The sequence below is a fragment of the Pipistrellus hanaki genome (genome assembly GCF_964339955.1).
Source record: "Pipistrellus hanaki genome assembly, chromosome: 9".
Lineage (NCBI taxonomy): Eukaryota > Metazoa > Chordata > Mammalia > Chiroptera > Vespertilionidae > Pipistrellus > Pipistrellus hanaki.
Window position 1 is genome coordinate 80,344,319 of NC_140511.1, and position 16,618 is coordinate 80,360,936.

The window sequence follows — 16,618 nt, forward strand, 5'->3', positions numbered from 1 at the left end:
AGGCATTGAAACCAGTGAGCTCTCCGTTGCCTCCGCCGTCCCTGAGGGGTGTATCCGCCTGCTGGAGCGGCCACAGTCCTCGGCTAACCTGGAGTTAGACCAGGACTCTCCTTCCTTCCCCTTTCAGCCTGCATTTCCTGCTGTTTCCCTCAGTTCCCCAGCCCAGCCCAGCTTCTCTCTGACATGGAAGACATGTTTGGCCAGAGTCACTCACCCTCACGCTCTTGCTGGACACTGCCGTGTTCTGTGGCAGCAGGCCCCATCAGAGAGCTGGTGCCCCTCCCCTGACTCCGCCAGGTCTGTCCGCTCCCAGCTGGCCTCCCTGGGTAGCTGGACCCTGCAGGGGATTCTGTATCTGGGCTAGAGGACCAAGAATACAAAAGCTATTCTCCCACTGAGTAGGGAAGCAAGTTGACAAAATTTGCTCATGGGATTCCCTGGCCTGGATAGGGAATGCCACCCCGTCCCCGCCCCACCACACACACCCCTGTGCCACCCCCGGCAGCAGCTCAGTGAGCCGCAGAGGTCCAGGTGGGGAGGTGGGTGTGGCAGAGACGGGCGTGCCGAACAAGCCCAAACCAAAGCAAGGCCCCACATGCTGGCCTCGCTCGGCGAGGTGTAATTGCCGGGGCGGGCAGCAGGCTAAGTGAAGGGGGATGCCCCCGGAAGTTGGTGTGAGGAGACAGAGCTGATCATAAGTCATGTGCATGGTCTTCCTGTGACCCGAGAAGGCTTGGAGCTGGGTGGGTGTGCCCAGGACAGCGGCTGCCAGTCTCCTCGGGTGGCACACACTGCCATGCAGCTTATCTCTCGGTCTGGTGGACTGACTCCCATCTGATGAAGGCCTCAGAGACCTTCTCCACAGCTTTCACTCTCACCACCTCCTCCAGCCCCGTCCACAATCTGATTATCTCAGTGTCCCAAATGGTCCCGTGCTAGCTGAACTCTGCCTCAGCAGACTGTCCGCGCTCCTGCCAACCTCGAGCTCTTCTTTTTACACAGAAATGGGGATCTGGAAGAGGGAGGCTCAGTGCCATGAGAATAGAATAAACAGTTTGAGGCAACAGATGGAAGATTCTGGGTCAGTGGATGCCTGCCCTGCGAAGCAGAGATCCCCACCCCAGGACTGCCGGCCAGCCCATGTGGTGGGTGAGGCCGGGAGAACCAGGCCAGATGCTCTCCCTGCTGCAGATCGCTGCAGGCAGTCCCTGCTGCCCCACCCACCGTCCTGCTGAGGCCTCCCCCTCCCGCTCAGCCCTGCTCTTTTATTTGCTCCCCCTCTGCCTCCGCCCCCGGCCTACCTGTGGCTGAGCTCCTCAGGGTGCCCGCCTTGGCCGGCATGCTGCAGGACTGGTGTTCCTGGGCAGATACCGCTGATTCTTCTCAGATAAGAGAGGAGCTCTGGCAGGTAGAGCTACATGTGGGCTAAGTGGTGAGGAACCAGGCTGAAGAGACAGCACCAAGGAGGCAGTGGAGGTCCCTGTAAGAGCCTGCTAGTCCTTGGGGTGGGTTGTGGGGCCAAGGTGGGGCTGGTCTGATGGAGAAGCTGTCCTCACAAAGAGAATTCTGTTTAAAGTTGGACCTTGGATGAAACTAAACACATTTCTTTTGCTTTCAGTTCCTCGTTCTGTGTCTTGAGCTGCAAACTATCCCCTCCTGCCGACTTTCCCGTTCCTCTGTTCTTCCACACCCAGGTGTAAACCTCAGGGTGATAACTCTCATTTAATCACTTACCAACTTCTGAGGATCCTTCGCAAAACCGTTGCCTTGTCCTACCTTCGTGGATTGAACATCAGCCTGTGGACTGAAGGGAAGGGACCCAGGTTCTATTCCGGTCAAGGGCACATACTTTGGTGGCAGGCTCCGGCCCCAGTTGGGGTGCGTGCAGGAGGCAACTATTCAACGTGTCTCTCTCATATCAATGTTTCTCTCTCCCTGTCTCTCCCTCTCCCTTCCACTCTAAAAATCAATGGAAAAATAAACTCACATGAGGATCAACAACAACAAAAAACACACAGTTGCCTTTTATTCCCACTTCTCCTAGCCCAAGCCCCTGCTCCCATGGCTAGGCCAGTGGAATACCTCCTAGCTGCTTACATCCTCAGACCCTCCAGAGCGTCATGACTAGATTGCCTTTGGGAGTATTGTATCATTTCACGTGTTACTCTCGTGTTGATTGCCTTCAGTAGTGCTCCTGTTGCCTGGGAAGAGCAGTAGAAACTGTTCTTCAGCTCAGGGCCTTTGCTAATCTGGCACCAGCTAACCTTTCTGGCTTTATCTCCCAGAATGTCCCAGTCCACACCTTTCACTCAAATCAAAGCCAACTGCTGACTATTCCTTGAAAACGCTTTTCCGCCTTCATCTTTGTTCATGCTGTTCTCTCTATCTGGGAGGTCCCCTCTTGCAATTAATCATTAAAAGAAAGTGTTGAAAATTTTAAAATTATTTTGAAAAATTTCAGAGCTACAGAAAGTTGAAAGAATAGTATAGTGAACACATACATACCCTACATCTAGATTCACTGGTTGTTAGCTTTTTGCCACATTCCTCTCTCTCTCTTTTTTCCTGGACCCATTGAAAATAAGATGTATGCCCTGACTGGTGTGGCTCCGTGGCTAGAATGTTGACCCACACACCAAAGGGTTGCAGGTTCGATCCCCAGCCCTGGTGTGGTATGTGCAGAAGGTAACCAATCGATGTGTCTCTCTCACATCAAAGTTTCTCTCCCTCTCTCTTTCCCTTCCTCCCTCTTTCCTCTTTTTCTGGAAAAAAAAAAAAAAAAAATCCTCCGGTGAGGATTAGCAAGAAAAGAAAATAGGATGTAGCCCTGGCTGGTGTGGCTCAGTTGGTTGGGTATTGTCCATGCAGCAAAAGGTTGCAGGTTCAATTCCCATTCGGGGCACTTGCCCAGGTTTCAGGCTTGATCCCCAGTAGGGAATGTGCGGGAGGCTTTCATATTGATGTTTTTCTCTCTAAAAATTAATAAAAATATTTTTTAAAGACACACCCCTAAATATTGTGGCCCATATTTCCTAATAATAAGAACCTTAATGACATTCAAGTTTTGAAAATAACATGTATGTGGTTTAGTTTTTGCATTGGCAAAAAAAAAAAAAAAAAAATCTGAAGACCAGAATAAACTGGTGAATATAATAAAATCAAGGGCAAAGAAAGGGAGTGGATTGATAATTATCAGGGGGAAAGGGGTGTGGGGGTGCAGAAAGAGACTGGATTAAAATCGTATAACCTATGGATGAGGACAATGGCGAGCGGGGCAGGGGGGGAAGGTGGGGGAAGGGGGCGCGAGGTAAGGGCAGGGGGTGTGGCAGGAACCTGGTGGAAGGGAGCTATGGGGGTAGGGGGAGGAGAAACAGTGTAATAATCTGAGCAATAAAGATTTATTTTTTAAAAAAAAGAAAGACAGAAAGAACCTTAACAGTGTAGCTCAGTGGTTGAGGAGGTCATAGTTCAATTCCCAGTTAGGGCACATGCCCAGGTTGTGAGTTCAATCACCAGTAGAGGCCATATAGGAGGCAGCCAATCAATGATTTTCCCTTCATAATTTCTTTTATGATTGCACCATATTTATTTTATTTTTTTAAGTCTTTATTGTTGAAAGTATTACATATGCCCCCTTTTCCCCCCATTGACCTCTTCCTCTCCCCCCTTTTCTCATCATTGATGTTTCTATCTCTCTCCCTCTCCTTTCTTCTCTGAAATAAATAAAAGTATATATATATTAAAAAGAACATCGCCAAAACCGGTTTGGCTTAGTGGATAAAGTGTTGGTCTATGGATTGAAAGGTCCCAGGTTCAGTTCCGGTCAAGGGCATGTACATCGGTTGCGGGCACATCCCCTGTGGGGGATGTGCAGGAGACGGCTGGTCGATGTTCCTCTCTCATCGACGTTTCTAGCTCTCTATCCTTCTCCCTTCCTCTCTGTGGAAAATCAATAAAAATATTTTTTTTAAAAAAAAGAACATTAACTTACATAACCACAATATCATTTCTTAAAATTTGTGGTAAAATACACATAACATAAAATTTACTATTTTAGCAATTTTAAGCGTATAATTGTGGCATTAAGTACATTAACAGTGTTGTGCAACTCCAGAACTTTTTCATCATCATAAATAGAAATTCTGTATCAATTAAATGACCCACCCCCTGGTAATTTCTATTCTACTTTTTGTATGAATTTGTCTATTCTAAGGACTTAATATAAGCAGAATCATGCAATATTTTGCTTATTTCACTTAGCACAATGTCTTCAAGGTTCATCTATGTTCATACATGTAGCATGTATCAGAATTGCATTCCTTTTTTTAAAATATATTTTATTGATTTTTTTACAGAGTGGAAGAGAGAGGGAGAATTAGAAATATCAATGAGAAAGAATCATCAATCAGCTGCCTCTTGCACACCCCCTACTGGGGATGTGCCCGCAACCAAGGTACATGCCCTTGACCGGAATCGAACCTGGGACCTTCCATCCATAGGCTGATGCTCTATCTACTGAGCCACACCAGCTAGGGCAGAATTGCACTCTTTTTTAAGCTGAATAATATTGTATTGTAGGTGTATGTGACATTTTGTTTAGCCATTAATCTGTTGATAAACACTTGTTTCCACCTTTTTGCTATTGTGCATAATGCCTCTGTGAACCTGGGTATAGAAGCATTTTTTTGAGTGTCTGCTTTCAGTTCTTTTGGGTTTGTACCTAAAAGTGGAACTGTTGGATCATATGGTAAGTCTATGTTTAACTTTCTGAGGAATTGCCAAACTATTTTCCTTAGCAACCAAGAAATTTCACAGTGATTCAATATTATTATCTAGACTACAGACCATAATTACATTTCTCCAAATATCCCTAAAATTTCCATTACAGCTTCTTTAAAAATGTTGATTCAGGACCCAATCAGGGATCACAGGCTGAATTTGGTTATCATGTCTCTTAGTTCTTCTTCAGTGTAGAATAGTCCCGCCTTTTTTGAAGAATCCAAGCTTGTTGTATTGTGAAATCTATCTCCCCTTATATTTGATTGTTTTGACTTATTTAAATATTCCCTCACAATTAGATTTAGGTTAAACCTTTTATAAAAATACATGTGACATGTTCTTTCTGTTGTATTACTTTAGTCATCTACTATTGCTTTATCCCATTATTGTTGATGCCGGATTTTCATTCTTGGTTAAGATGGTGTATGCTAGATCTCTCCATTTCAAGGAACCCTGTTCCCTTTGTAGTCATAAGTACTCTGTTGGATGATAGATTGAGACCCTGTGAATATCCTGTCTTCAACAATCTGTCAACTGTTAGTTTCAGCCTCAAGTTATGATCTTTGCCTAAATTATTTATCTCATTGTGTTTCAAAAACTATATCATTCTTTCTACATTTAGTATGCTTTTAATATAATACAGTATTATTCTTTAGTAAAGAAGAATATTCTCTTGATCTCTTTTTAGTGTCACTATAGATTAAAGTACTCTTTTTAATTCAGTGTATTCTAAGCTATTACCATAATTATTGTTTTAGATGCTCAAATTTTCTTATATTTGGCCAATTAGAGCTCCTTCAAGTTGCCCCCAAGTCCTTCTCTCATATCGTTTTGAGCACTTTGTTGCACAACATGATGTTCCAGATGCACATAGGATTTTCCCATCCTGAATATGGAATCAGCTATTTGTCCAAAGATCTCTAGTTTCTTTATGGGGGGAAAGATATTTAGAAACTGAGATCTAGGTTCTAGGTATACTTGTTGCTACTAAGGTTTTATTGCTTTTAAGCTTTGTCAATGGACAGAGTATAAATTTTATTTTTAAACATATGACTCTGCTTTTGACCATGTCAGAGCCTTCCCATTATAAACAACTATAAAACTTGCAAATGTAAATAGGGCAACTATTATTAGGCTCTGAACGTTAAACAGGATGTGAGTCCTGAGAGAAGGAAAACACTCGAAGTGAGCCCCACATTAATCCTGGCCCCTGAGCCTTTGCCTGAGGACAGTTTGCTGACCACAGCACAGAGGTGAAAAGCACAACAGTTCTGCTGAGCTGATCGGACAGAGCGCAGAGTTGAGGGTTGCTAAAGCAGCTAGAAATTTCAGGGCAGGGGTCAGAGAGGTGGCAGCTGAGTAGAGGGCAGATGTGGGTCCTTAGCTAAAGACGGGGCTGGATGTGTATAGGGTGAGACTCTGTGAGGCCTGGCAGGAAGTTGCTGCCATGGGTTTGGAAATGGAATGGAGATGCTAGAGGTTACACAGTGCTGGGAGAACTTGAGTTCTGTCCCAGCCAGAATGGAAACACTTCATTGGTACTCTAGAACCAGTTCTCTCCAGACGGCACTGCTAGACCTGACCTCTAGGTTTTCATTGCCCACTAACTAGATATTTCCATTTGGGTGCCCTGTCATCATCTCAAACTAAACATGCATAACATTGAGCCTCCCAGTTTCCATTTCCCTGCCCGTGGCATCAGTATTCTCTCACCCACTCAAGCTCAAACCCGAGTCATGTTTGATGCCTCCTCCCCATTCTTCCTTTCCCAAACACGACTTTTGCCAACTTTATTTGCAGCATCTCTCTAGCTCTTTGTTCTTTCCGTTCTGTCCACTGATCGAGGATCTCAGTGCCCATGCCTTGAATACCGAAGGGCTTCTCACTCGGTCTTCCTGGCTGTAGTTTCTTCCTCCTTCCCTTTGAGTCTTTCTTCCATGCCTGGCCAGACAGATTCTCCAGAATGATTGTATCTCCTCTCTCTCCTGCTCAAAAACCTTCCCGAGCTCTCATCACCATGGAAAAGTCCAAACTCCTCAAGCCCAGGCCCCTGTGTTTGGTCCCAGCTCATCTCACTGGCATTATTCCACATGGTAATAGTGGTCTCTGAGCTGGACTCTGGGGTCATAGCTTATTCTCGACACTGACATGCTGAATGGCTCTGGGTAAGATTTAACCTCTCTGTGTGCCTGCATTTTTTCTTTAAAATCACTTTATAAAAATGTTACAGTCATTTCTAGGGTTATAGTGAGGATGAAAGGCATTTAGAACAAAGCTGGATGCATAATAAGCGCGGAAGTGCCAGCTGTTTACTGTGCTGGTCTGTACAGAGCACGTGCTGTGGCGTGCACACCTCTCCCCGGTGCACACGTCCACCTCTCCGAGTGAGCTGCCTTTGCTCCGTCCAGACTCTCCGCCTGCTGGCTGACTCTTACTCACCCTGCAAGGCCCTTATCTCCCATTGCCTCCCGGTAAACGCCCGTTTGTTGCCTGCCGTGCTGCTCAGCCCGGCCTGGGGAGAGGTGGTGGCGCAGCAGATATGTGAAGCCAGCCATAGGCCACAGTGGTGCATCTATCTGGAGGGCTCGTTTTAATTAATAAGTGAGTTTATTCATTTTTATGTCCAGACGTATCACGGAGAAGAATGCGACACTGACCAAAGGTTCTTAAGTTCAAACACACAACTATTGTATTAAGACTATTCAGAGGGAAGGGGGCCTGGGCCGCCCCCGACCCTGTGGGGAGCCTGTTTTCACTCCGCAGTGAAAAGGTCTGAGGAGCGGTCTGAGGAGGAGGGCCGGTGTGGGTGAGTACGGCAGGGTAATCGCAGGGCAGCAGAGGCGGCGTCCTTGTGCGGGGGCCCGTGCAGTGAGGGTCACGTCAGCAGGTGGTGGCTTGCCTTCCTGAGAATTCGTGTCTATTCCACTCCTACTTGCCCCATGGCGGCACTTGTATATCAGGTTGGTTTCAGCTTTCTCCATGGTAGGACTGATCTCTTCACACCATCCTGAGTGCCTGGAGCTCACTGCAGGAGAGTGCAGGTGCAGAGTAAATGAGTGGAAGACAGAACGGTGTGAATTGGACCCTGGGCTCTACCGATTGAGCAAGTCACTTTCCTGTCAGCCTCAGTGTCCTTACCCGGAACCAGGAATAATACTTTCCCTGATGACGCTGTTCTAACGGGTTAACCAGATGGAGTATGTGCAGCATTCGGCACAACAGACGACATGATGGCACTCAGCAAACATCAGACCCCTCCCAGCGTGCCAGGCTCTCCGCAAACATCTGATCCTCTAATGTCCCCACTCCCAGCCGTCCCCGCCTCCTGTGCGGAGTCTCACATCCTCTGCCTCCTTTCCTGCCGCAGCGTGTTCCTGTTCCTGGCCCTTCTCACCTTCACAAAAACCTCATCCTCTTCCTGGCCCTTCTCACCTTCACAAAAACCTCACTCTGACCTGCCCCGTCAGTGTCCCTCCCAAGCGGATCCCTCTATTTACCATGTAACTATGCTGTGATATCACTGTCTAAAACAAAAGACAAAGCAATCAATAAAAACCCTCTCTTGGTCCCACATCCCCTTCTAGTTACTACTCTAGTTCCCTGCTCTCTTTATAGTCAAAAAGTCATGGAGGAGTTGGCATACTGCCTGTTTGCATTTCGGACATCCCCTCTGAGCCTGCCCCAGGCACACTCCTGTCCTCATTACTTCACGGAACCTGCGTATCTCCAGCAAAGGCTGCTTTTACCGTGTGAGACCTCAAAGCACCTCTGCCCAGGCCTCCTAGACCTTACCCCTCCTTATTTTTCTCCAGTCTTGCCACTCCTCGGCTTCTTTTGCTGCAAACCCTCTCCTCCATGATCAGTGCTCAATAAAATGGGGCTAAAAAGACCATGTGGTCGTTCTCTAGGCCTGTTTCCAAGGAGTCCCTAGTGCCATCTCTATCTGCCCCAGATGGAGGGCTGGCCCAGCAAATGAAGGTGAAACCATGTGAGGAGGACTGATTACATTCCCCACGTGATACTGTCCCAGGGTCCCTTAAACGTTGTTTCTGGCTCCAGCCAGTTCTCTTCTATCCCCAACACTGTCCAGTTCCCTGCCAAAGCCCCTCCCACGATGGCCATCTCTGAGGAGCTCCTGTGGTGGAAACCCTCCCCCAGCCCTGCTTGGAACCCCCATGTATAAGTCTGTCTGGTCGGCCCCATGGCTGTTCCTCTGACAAAGGACCCGTCTTCCCGAGGTGGAGAATACTGCCCAGACTAGGTGGCCGGTCTTACAGGTTTTCTCTGGCTGGTCAATGCAGGTGACTAAAGGGTACTTCCCCTGTGCACCACCAGGGGGCACCGGAGGCCGCTAAGCTCTTGTGAGGACTTGTCCGTTGGTCTTGTAGGTGTCTTTCCTCTCGCTCAGGTCTGTTAGGCCGTGGAAGGAGGTACGTGCACCTTGTGAAAAGAAGCCTGGTGCTAGCTGTCTCCCACCTATCAGCTTGCTAGGTGATGCCAACACAAGTAGAGCCACATTAAGGACGGGAGGTTAGGGTGCCAGGCTGTGTTCTTTATTGATAAGCATTAGTGAACCCCTTGCCCTGTAAGCTTAGCCAGTTCTGTCCTCAGATTCCTAGCCGTAGGCAGGGAGTGCATCTGCTTAAGTCAGTTCCGCCAAGACTGCGCCTACACTGCTACAGCGGCCCCAGGATCAGTGTTTCGGTCAGGGAGGTGTGTGGCTGGTATCAGAACGGTCATGCCCAGGTCCTTCTCCTCAGAGGCCACCACCAATGCAGGAAGTGCTCTTCGGCTCTCAGAGGGGCTCTGCTGGTTAGATGGAGGGCTGAGTGCGGAGGCTTCCAGATTCAGTCTCTTTCCTTCCCTGCAAGACTCCTTCCTGCGATGTTCTCCACACAGAGCTGAGCTGAGAGGCAGTAACTGGCTCTTGCTCGCGTCCTGAGGTTATTGGGTAGCAGCAGGAGACTTAGGTGGGACCTCAGAGGGGATAGAAATGCCAGAGACTGTGCGAGGGGGTTGGGGGAAGAGAAACAGAGAGTCATTAAGTCCCTTGTCTGATTTCACCAGCACCAGTTCTTGGCTATGCCTGTAGCCCTTGGCCATCCCCCTGGTACTGGATAGTACCTTGGGCCCTGGGCATACCCTTCCCCCACCATTATCTCCGAGATGAGAATCATTAAACTGCCCTAGCTGGTTTGGCTCAATGGATAGAGTATCAGCCTGAGGACTGATGGGTCTTTGGTTCGATTCCGATCAAGTCCACATGCCCAGATTGCGGGCTCGATCCCCAGTAGGAAACGTGCAGGAGGCTGCCAACCAATGATTCTCTCTCATCATTGATGCTTCTCTCTCTCTCTTCCTCTATTAAATCAATATATATATCTATATTTAAAGAATTATTAAAGCAGCCTCTGCCCCCCTTAGCCAGGCACCTGTAGACCTTTCTTGCTTGCTCAGCAGGGACTCCCAGGCCAGGATCTGTTTCTCCCTCAGGGCAGGGCAGGACAGCCGGCCCAGGGCCAGCAGCTGGTGGTGCCGGAGAAGGCTGGCTCCCCTGAAGGTCCCCCACACTCCCTGGCTTGTCTCTAACCTGAACTGGAAGCGGGGATCCCCCGGGTGGGTTTGTAGCACTTGGTACACTTCTGGGGGTGGCTCCAAGCCCATCTGCTCAGCCCGATGCCAGCGCTGCAGCCTTGTGATCCCTGCAGGGTGGGAGGACAGTGGGCCTCGGAGTCCAGGCTAGAGTGTGTGTGGAGGCACCTCTATACTCCCCAGTCTCGGGGGACAGCGCCCAAAAGGATCGGGCAGGGCTTGGATTGCCTCGGAGATGTGTGGGTGACAGGACTGGGTCCAGCATGTGCTTCGGGGCCTTCGGGGTCCTCACCTGTGCAGGGCCCGTACTGCCAGGCCAAGTCAAAGTGCCTCAGCAGCTCCAGCTCCGCTTCATCCACGCTCAGGGGCTGGATCTCTGCCTCTGCAACGACAAGCTGCTCCTCAGGCCTGCCCGGGACTGTGCCCGCAGGGCTGGGCCTGTGCGCTCCCCTCACAGCTGTCCCCCTGCTTCTCAGCCTCTCCCCCCTCCGCCTCTGTCTTCTGCTGCCAGGCCTGGTGTAGGAAGTGGACATATTTCACTTCCCCTTGCGTGGCCCACATCCGCCCACGGCCCGTGTCCCTCCGTGTCCACGCCTCCGCCCTCCCCACGCCCCAAAGACCTAGCTCTGTTGCCAGCTCCCCCTTGCTGTGTCCGGCGGGGCCCTCCCTTCTCTTCACTGCTGGGTAGGAGTCAGTGATGAGCCGCTTCCGGCCCATGGCGGCCACCCAGGCAGGCGGAGACGGCGACTTCAGGGAAGGGGAGAGACAGGCCAGCGGGCACGAGAGAGACAGCTGCTGAGAGAGAGAGAGTGACAGAGGGCTGGGCCAGAGGGCGAGCCTGGGACCAGCACCGGCAGACAGAGGACCAGACCAGCAGAGAGGAAGTCCGCAGGTTCCAGGGAATGACGTCTCCCCCAGCCCTCAAGCACGCAAACATCACAGGCCTAAGCCAATGGCAGGCCGCCTCGGAGAGGCGTGGCCCGCCTCCACCAATGGCAGGCTGCGCGGGCAGGGGGCGGGGCCCCGCAGCAGCTGTGTTCTAGGGGAGAGGGGTGAGGCTGGGTGGGGGACCTGTCAAAATGCCCCAGACTGCACCACCGCCTCGTGCGCCCCCCCATTGGCCTGCAGCGGGTCTCTGGGGACTTACAGAGCGTTATCCTCAGACTCTCACTTCCCGTTTCCCTTCCTAGGCAAATGTTCTTTCAGCCTCACTAATCCCCGTGGCAGGTTTGTAACTCCCCAGGGCCCAGCTGGAGCCTTGCACCCCTCCCCCCCCCCCCCCCCTTGGCCCACAGAATGTTGTGCGGCAGGTCTGGAGGTCCGAAGAGAGTTTGGGCTAATCCAGCCCTCTTCCCTGCTCCCACCCCACCCCCACTGGCCCCAGGAGAGCTGGCTGGAGAAGCCCATGGATTTGGAAAGCTCCTTTCTCACAGTCTGCGCCCAGCGATACTGCCACCCTTGGTCCAAGCCAGCGTCTGCCTTATCGGCCCTCCTGGGGTCCCACAGCCTGCCCTGCTGGCCCTGCTGGTCAGGAAGATTCCACGCTGAGCTGGAGGCCAAGGGTGTTTGGATCCCCAGTTCTGCATAGCACAACCTGGATCACACTAATGTGAATGTGTGCGCGGAAAACACCAGCAATAAACCTGACACTTATATGGCACTTGCAGCGTGCCAAATACTGTCCTCGGCACTTTCCCACAGATTCCCTCAACTAAGATGGATGTAGAATGGTTTTTGAAGGTAGGAAGTACTGATAGTCACAGACATTGTGGGGCCCCGTTAAACCATAGCCCCTCTGTGCTGCCCGGAGCTCACAGGCCATAGGGGCAGGCAGGCGGGACTCACAAGTTGTCCGTGCAAGGCTGACATTTCTGACAAACAGGAGAGGGGAAGGGTGGGTCACGGGGCTGGCTCAGCCCTGGAAGACCTCCTGGAGGAGGCAAGCTGAATAAACAGCCTCTCAATTCTCCACCCATGACCTTTGTCCCTGGGCTCCTGTCATCGCTGACTCACCCCTCCCCCGCCTCCCCCTTACCAGCTTCCTGGCAGCAGGCACAGTGCTGGCCAGTGGGAGTCTGGGAACCGGCACAGGACCAGCCCTGCTCTACCCACCCTCTAGAGATCCCATCTACCTCTTCCCTCCAGGGGTCCAAGGCCTTCCCCTCCCTCCACTGCTGCCCTGCCAGGAGGGAGGTGGGCACGAGTGAGGACACTGGAGGGAGGACCACTGAAGGGGAGGAGAGGAGCAGGCATGTCTGGGGGCCTCCGCCTGCCTGGCTCTCCCTACCTACTTCCTTGAGGAGTCTGGGTCCAGGAGCGAGCTGCAGGGCCCTCCCTGCTGCATTGTTGGGCTGGGCCTCTCTAATCCCGTCTGCATAGGGGCTGAGTGGGGCCCACATTGAGAGGCTGCTGTGTGGGGAGGGAAGCGGGAGGCCTACAAAGGGTTCAGGTGTGGGTCCTGTCAGGCACTGAGCTCTCTATTCTATGGAGGGATGATGGTGTCCAGCTCTGTGGGGCTGACGACCCCCTCCCCAGGGGCATTGCCAGAGGTGCACGGCACCCAGCTCCTGAGCCCACAAAGCCCTAGGGAGTAGGGAGCCCTGGGTGGGGCCGAACCCTCCTCATTCCTGGTTCCTCCCACCCCTGAAAGCTGATAGCCGTGAGGCCCTGCCGCCGCCCAGGGAGCGTGAAATGGGGTGTGCCACTGGGCGGCCACAGCGCTCCTGCTGCCGCGGAGCCTGTTCCCTCTCCCGTCTGGCACCCTGACCTGCTCTGCAGACACTGGTCGTCCCTGCCAGCTGCCCCCGCTCTGCCTGGCCCAGGCTGGATGTCTCCCTGGGCCTCGAGCTTCACCCGGGACAGTCAGCTCTAGTGCGGGCACCCTCGGGCTGGCTCGCAGGACTCTGCACTGGCAGCGCTGCCCTCCTCTCCTGGTCAGAGAGCAATGGGAGCGAGCTCCCGAGGTCTGAAGGAGTTGGCACCCAGGGGTGTAGAACCATCTCTGTCCAGTTTGCATCTTCCCTTCGCTTGGCATCTGGCTCCTTAAGGTGTGCTGGCAACTAGACCCGACCTTCACCTTCCCTTCTTCATTCCCCCACCTCGCCTGCTCCCTGTCACCTTTCTCCCGAACCCCTGCCCCATTCAGGCCCATCCCCGGATGGGGTCTGTCACAGCTCAAGCTTCGGCTAGAAGGCCAGGCCAGAGGTCTGAGCTGGAGGCTAAATTCTCTTCCTTTAGGGAGTCTCCTGAGACCAAGGCCTAAGTTCTTGTGTCAGCCCTAACCCCCACAGGTTGGTGATGGGACTAGCAGGAGTGACCTTTGTACTTGGGCCTGAGAATACTCAAGGCCCTTGCTCCATAGTCAGGACCAAAGTCTTGGGGGATTCAAAAGAAAAGGAGAGAAAAGAACTGGAACAGAAGCTCAGAGGGCTGAGGCCCACCGCTGACTGCTCCAAGGGGAAGGGGGATTAAACCTGGCTTAGCTCAGACAATGAGGCAGGGTGGGGGGCCTCAGCACTGCGCATGCACCCTAAGACCCCTTCCCCTCCCCCAGATCATGATGGAGCTTGTGGGGAAAGCCAGCGAGAGCTAGGAAGGTGGGGGCAGGTGTGGGGAGGGAGGAAGGCAGCTGCCTGGGGCCCAATGGGCTGTGGGGCGTTGCCCGCTCTCCTTCCCTCTCCCAAGCACACCCCTTCCTCAGGCCCTCAGGCTCTGCCACCCACCCAGAGCCCCCACATACTCCTACACCCGGGCCCCCTTCCCCACCCTGTGGGCCAGAATTCTTTCAGGCGGTTCTCCTAGTCCCTCACCGAAGGCTCTTCCAGGTTCTCTGGCCCAGTGGAGCCTGGTAGAAGGCAAAGGCTCCCTGGGTCCGGTGTTTCTGCCACCGGACGTCTCTTTTGTCCTGTCCCCACCCCCACCCCCCACCCCCCAAACCTGCTTTCATCACCTCCCTTTTACCTTGGCCATCCTCTAGCGTTCTGGGGAGTTTGAAAAGGGGCCCTCCTGGCCATTCCTCACTGTGGCCACCAGGTGTCAGACTTTGTCCAGCTGGGAGGAAAGTCCTAGTTCACTTCCACCCCATCAGCCAGGTTTGGAGATCAGGGCAAGCTGGAGAGGGGCCTAGAGGACACCCCTGAATGGAGGCTGGGGGACCCTGAGGCTGAGAGGAGGAAAGGGCTGGATCTCCGGTCCTAAAGCTCACAGTGTTTTCTCACTTGCCCTAGCCCCCACCCCACTGACAAGGGCTTTGTCCGCTCTTGGGGAATTGGGGAACCAGGCTGAGTCAGAGAGCTCAGGAATTGAAGTGACAAAGGCAGGGACATTGTGGCTCCAGAGAAGGAGGGGCTGAGAGGAAGCCAGCCGTCAGAGCACTCAGCCAGGCTGGTCACTGGCCGTTGCCCTCGAGGTTCAGGAGAACAAGGGCCTGCCTTGGCCCTTCTCCATTTGGGGCGGCTGGGGCGAGCCTGTGAGCGTGTGTGAGCGTGTGTGTGTGTGTGTGTGTGTGTGTGTGTGTGTGTGTGTCAGATGAGTGCTTGAATGAGGCTCCTAACTTACCGAGGGGGTCCTAAGTCCTGGATGTCGGGTCAGACTTTGCAAAAGTGGGCTACTGGCAAGGAGTGACTACCCTTTTTGCCACCCTGCATCCGAGCCTCTTCTCCGCCCCTGGAAGTTGCCCCTCCCCCTTATGACAGTTCTCCATCTTAAACACAGGGGAGGTAGATGAAAATGAGATTTCTGATCCGCTCTATAGTGTCTGGAGAAGACAGGGAGAAGGGCCTTCTCTCCCCGCCCTCTCACTTTCCTTAGGCTTCCCGGGAGCAGATGCCTCTAGAGACAACACGCCCTCCATGACGCTGGGGGCTTCCGCTGCCCCAGGTTCTTAGGCTGACCTCTGGATACCTGGGCCCCTGACTATGAGACCACACTTAAGAGGTTAAACCTGGGATAACCAAAAAAACTCACCACTTCTCCTGAAACAGCTGTGGATGGAGAATGGCAAACTCACTCACAGCAAAGCCTGATAACATGCCATTTACCAGGAGCTACTGGCCCCTTGACCCATAGTCCCAAAACCCAAAGGGGGGGCTGCCACTGCCAACACATCAGTAGGGAGCTCTTTGGAAGGAAGTTCAAAAACTCAAACTATGAAGTGTCCTCTATGACTGGGTAATCCTCTGTGTCCACCTCCCGCACCCTGCTCCCAGGGTGCACCCTCTGCATCCTTAGCGGGAGTGAACTCCGGCCCTCATCCACCCTGCTCCTTCCAGTCCCTCGTCCCATTTCCCCTCGCTACTTACCGGCCTGCACTGCGCTCTGCAAGGCACACGGCCACTCAGCCGTACAATTTCTCACCTTCTAGAACCCACATGCTCACTGCCCCATGGTTCGCTGCCATTCCTGCCTTGCCAGGCCTCAGCTTTGGGGAATGCCCCTTCTCCACTCTGTCCTACTTCTGGGCACCTCTTGCTTGCTAGGGAATGTCACAATCCATGGGTTGATGACAACAGAGCTGTGTTTGCTGATGTTACCTGGCTCCTTGTGGCTGCCCAGCAACCCTTTTGATTCTCCTGTGCTTGTCTGTGACTCCACTCCCCAAGTCTCCCCACTCTTCCCCTGCCACTCCTCAGGCAGCAATGGCATGCTTAGATCTTTTCTGTTTAAAAAACAACAGCCAACCAACCAACCAACCAAAAACCCTTCATGCTCCTCTACCATCTCTAGATATCCCTTTTGCCACCAGACTTCTGAAGGAATATACTTACCCCTTCTACTTTCTTATCCTCTCCTCCTTTAATCTCACTGTTTGGTATCTGCCTCTTAACTGCTTTTGCAAGGGTCACCAAAGACTGCCTGATTTTACCAATGCCAGTGGATTTTGCCCACGTCCTCTCAGTTCTTCTGGGCATCTGACACTGTCGATCAACAGCTTCCTTAAAACTCTCCTCTCTTGACTTTTAGCACATTATTGTCTGGACACACTTTAAATCAAATTATGGAGAACTTTAGTCTGTGCTGGGCATTGTGCTAAAATGCTGTAGGAATGCGAAGATGAATAGATTACAGAGCCTGCCCTCAAGATTCGGCCTGCTTAAAAGGGAGATGGACACACTTAACTATCCCTGGCATTGGCCATCCTTCAAGAACAGTGTCAAATCCCACCTTCCACACTGATGCAAAAGCGCTCACTGTGTGCGAGGCCCTGGAACACACAGTGGGCACAGCAAGCCGGCCTCCCTTCTCGGGC

The 16,618-nt window shown here is 52.2% G+C and overlaps 1 protein-coding gene across 1 annotated transcript; it reads right to left on the reverse strand.

The window, feature by feature from the left end:
- Positions 1–9,310: 9,310 nt before the first annotated feature.
- Positions 9,311–11,309, reverse strand: POLD4 (DNA polymerase delta 4, accessory subunit). The gene is made up of 4 exons (XM_084893549.1): positions 10,992–11,309; positions 10,664–10,753; positions 10,370–10,481; positions 9,311–9,782 (listed from the first exon to the last, which is right to left on the reverse strand). The coding sequence occupies exons 1-4, from the start codon at positions 11,086–11,088 to the stop codon at positions 9,758–9,760; spliced, it is 324 nt and encodes a 107-aa protein (XP_084749675.1). The 5' UTR covers positions 11,089–11,309; the 3' UTR covers positions 9,311–9,757.
- Between the last annotated feature and the right edge of the window lie 5,309 nt (positions 11,310–16,618).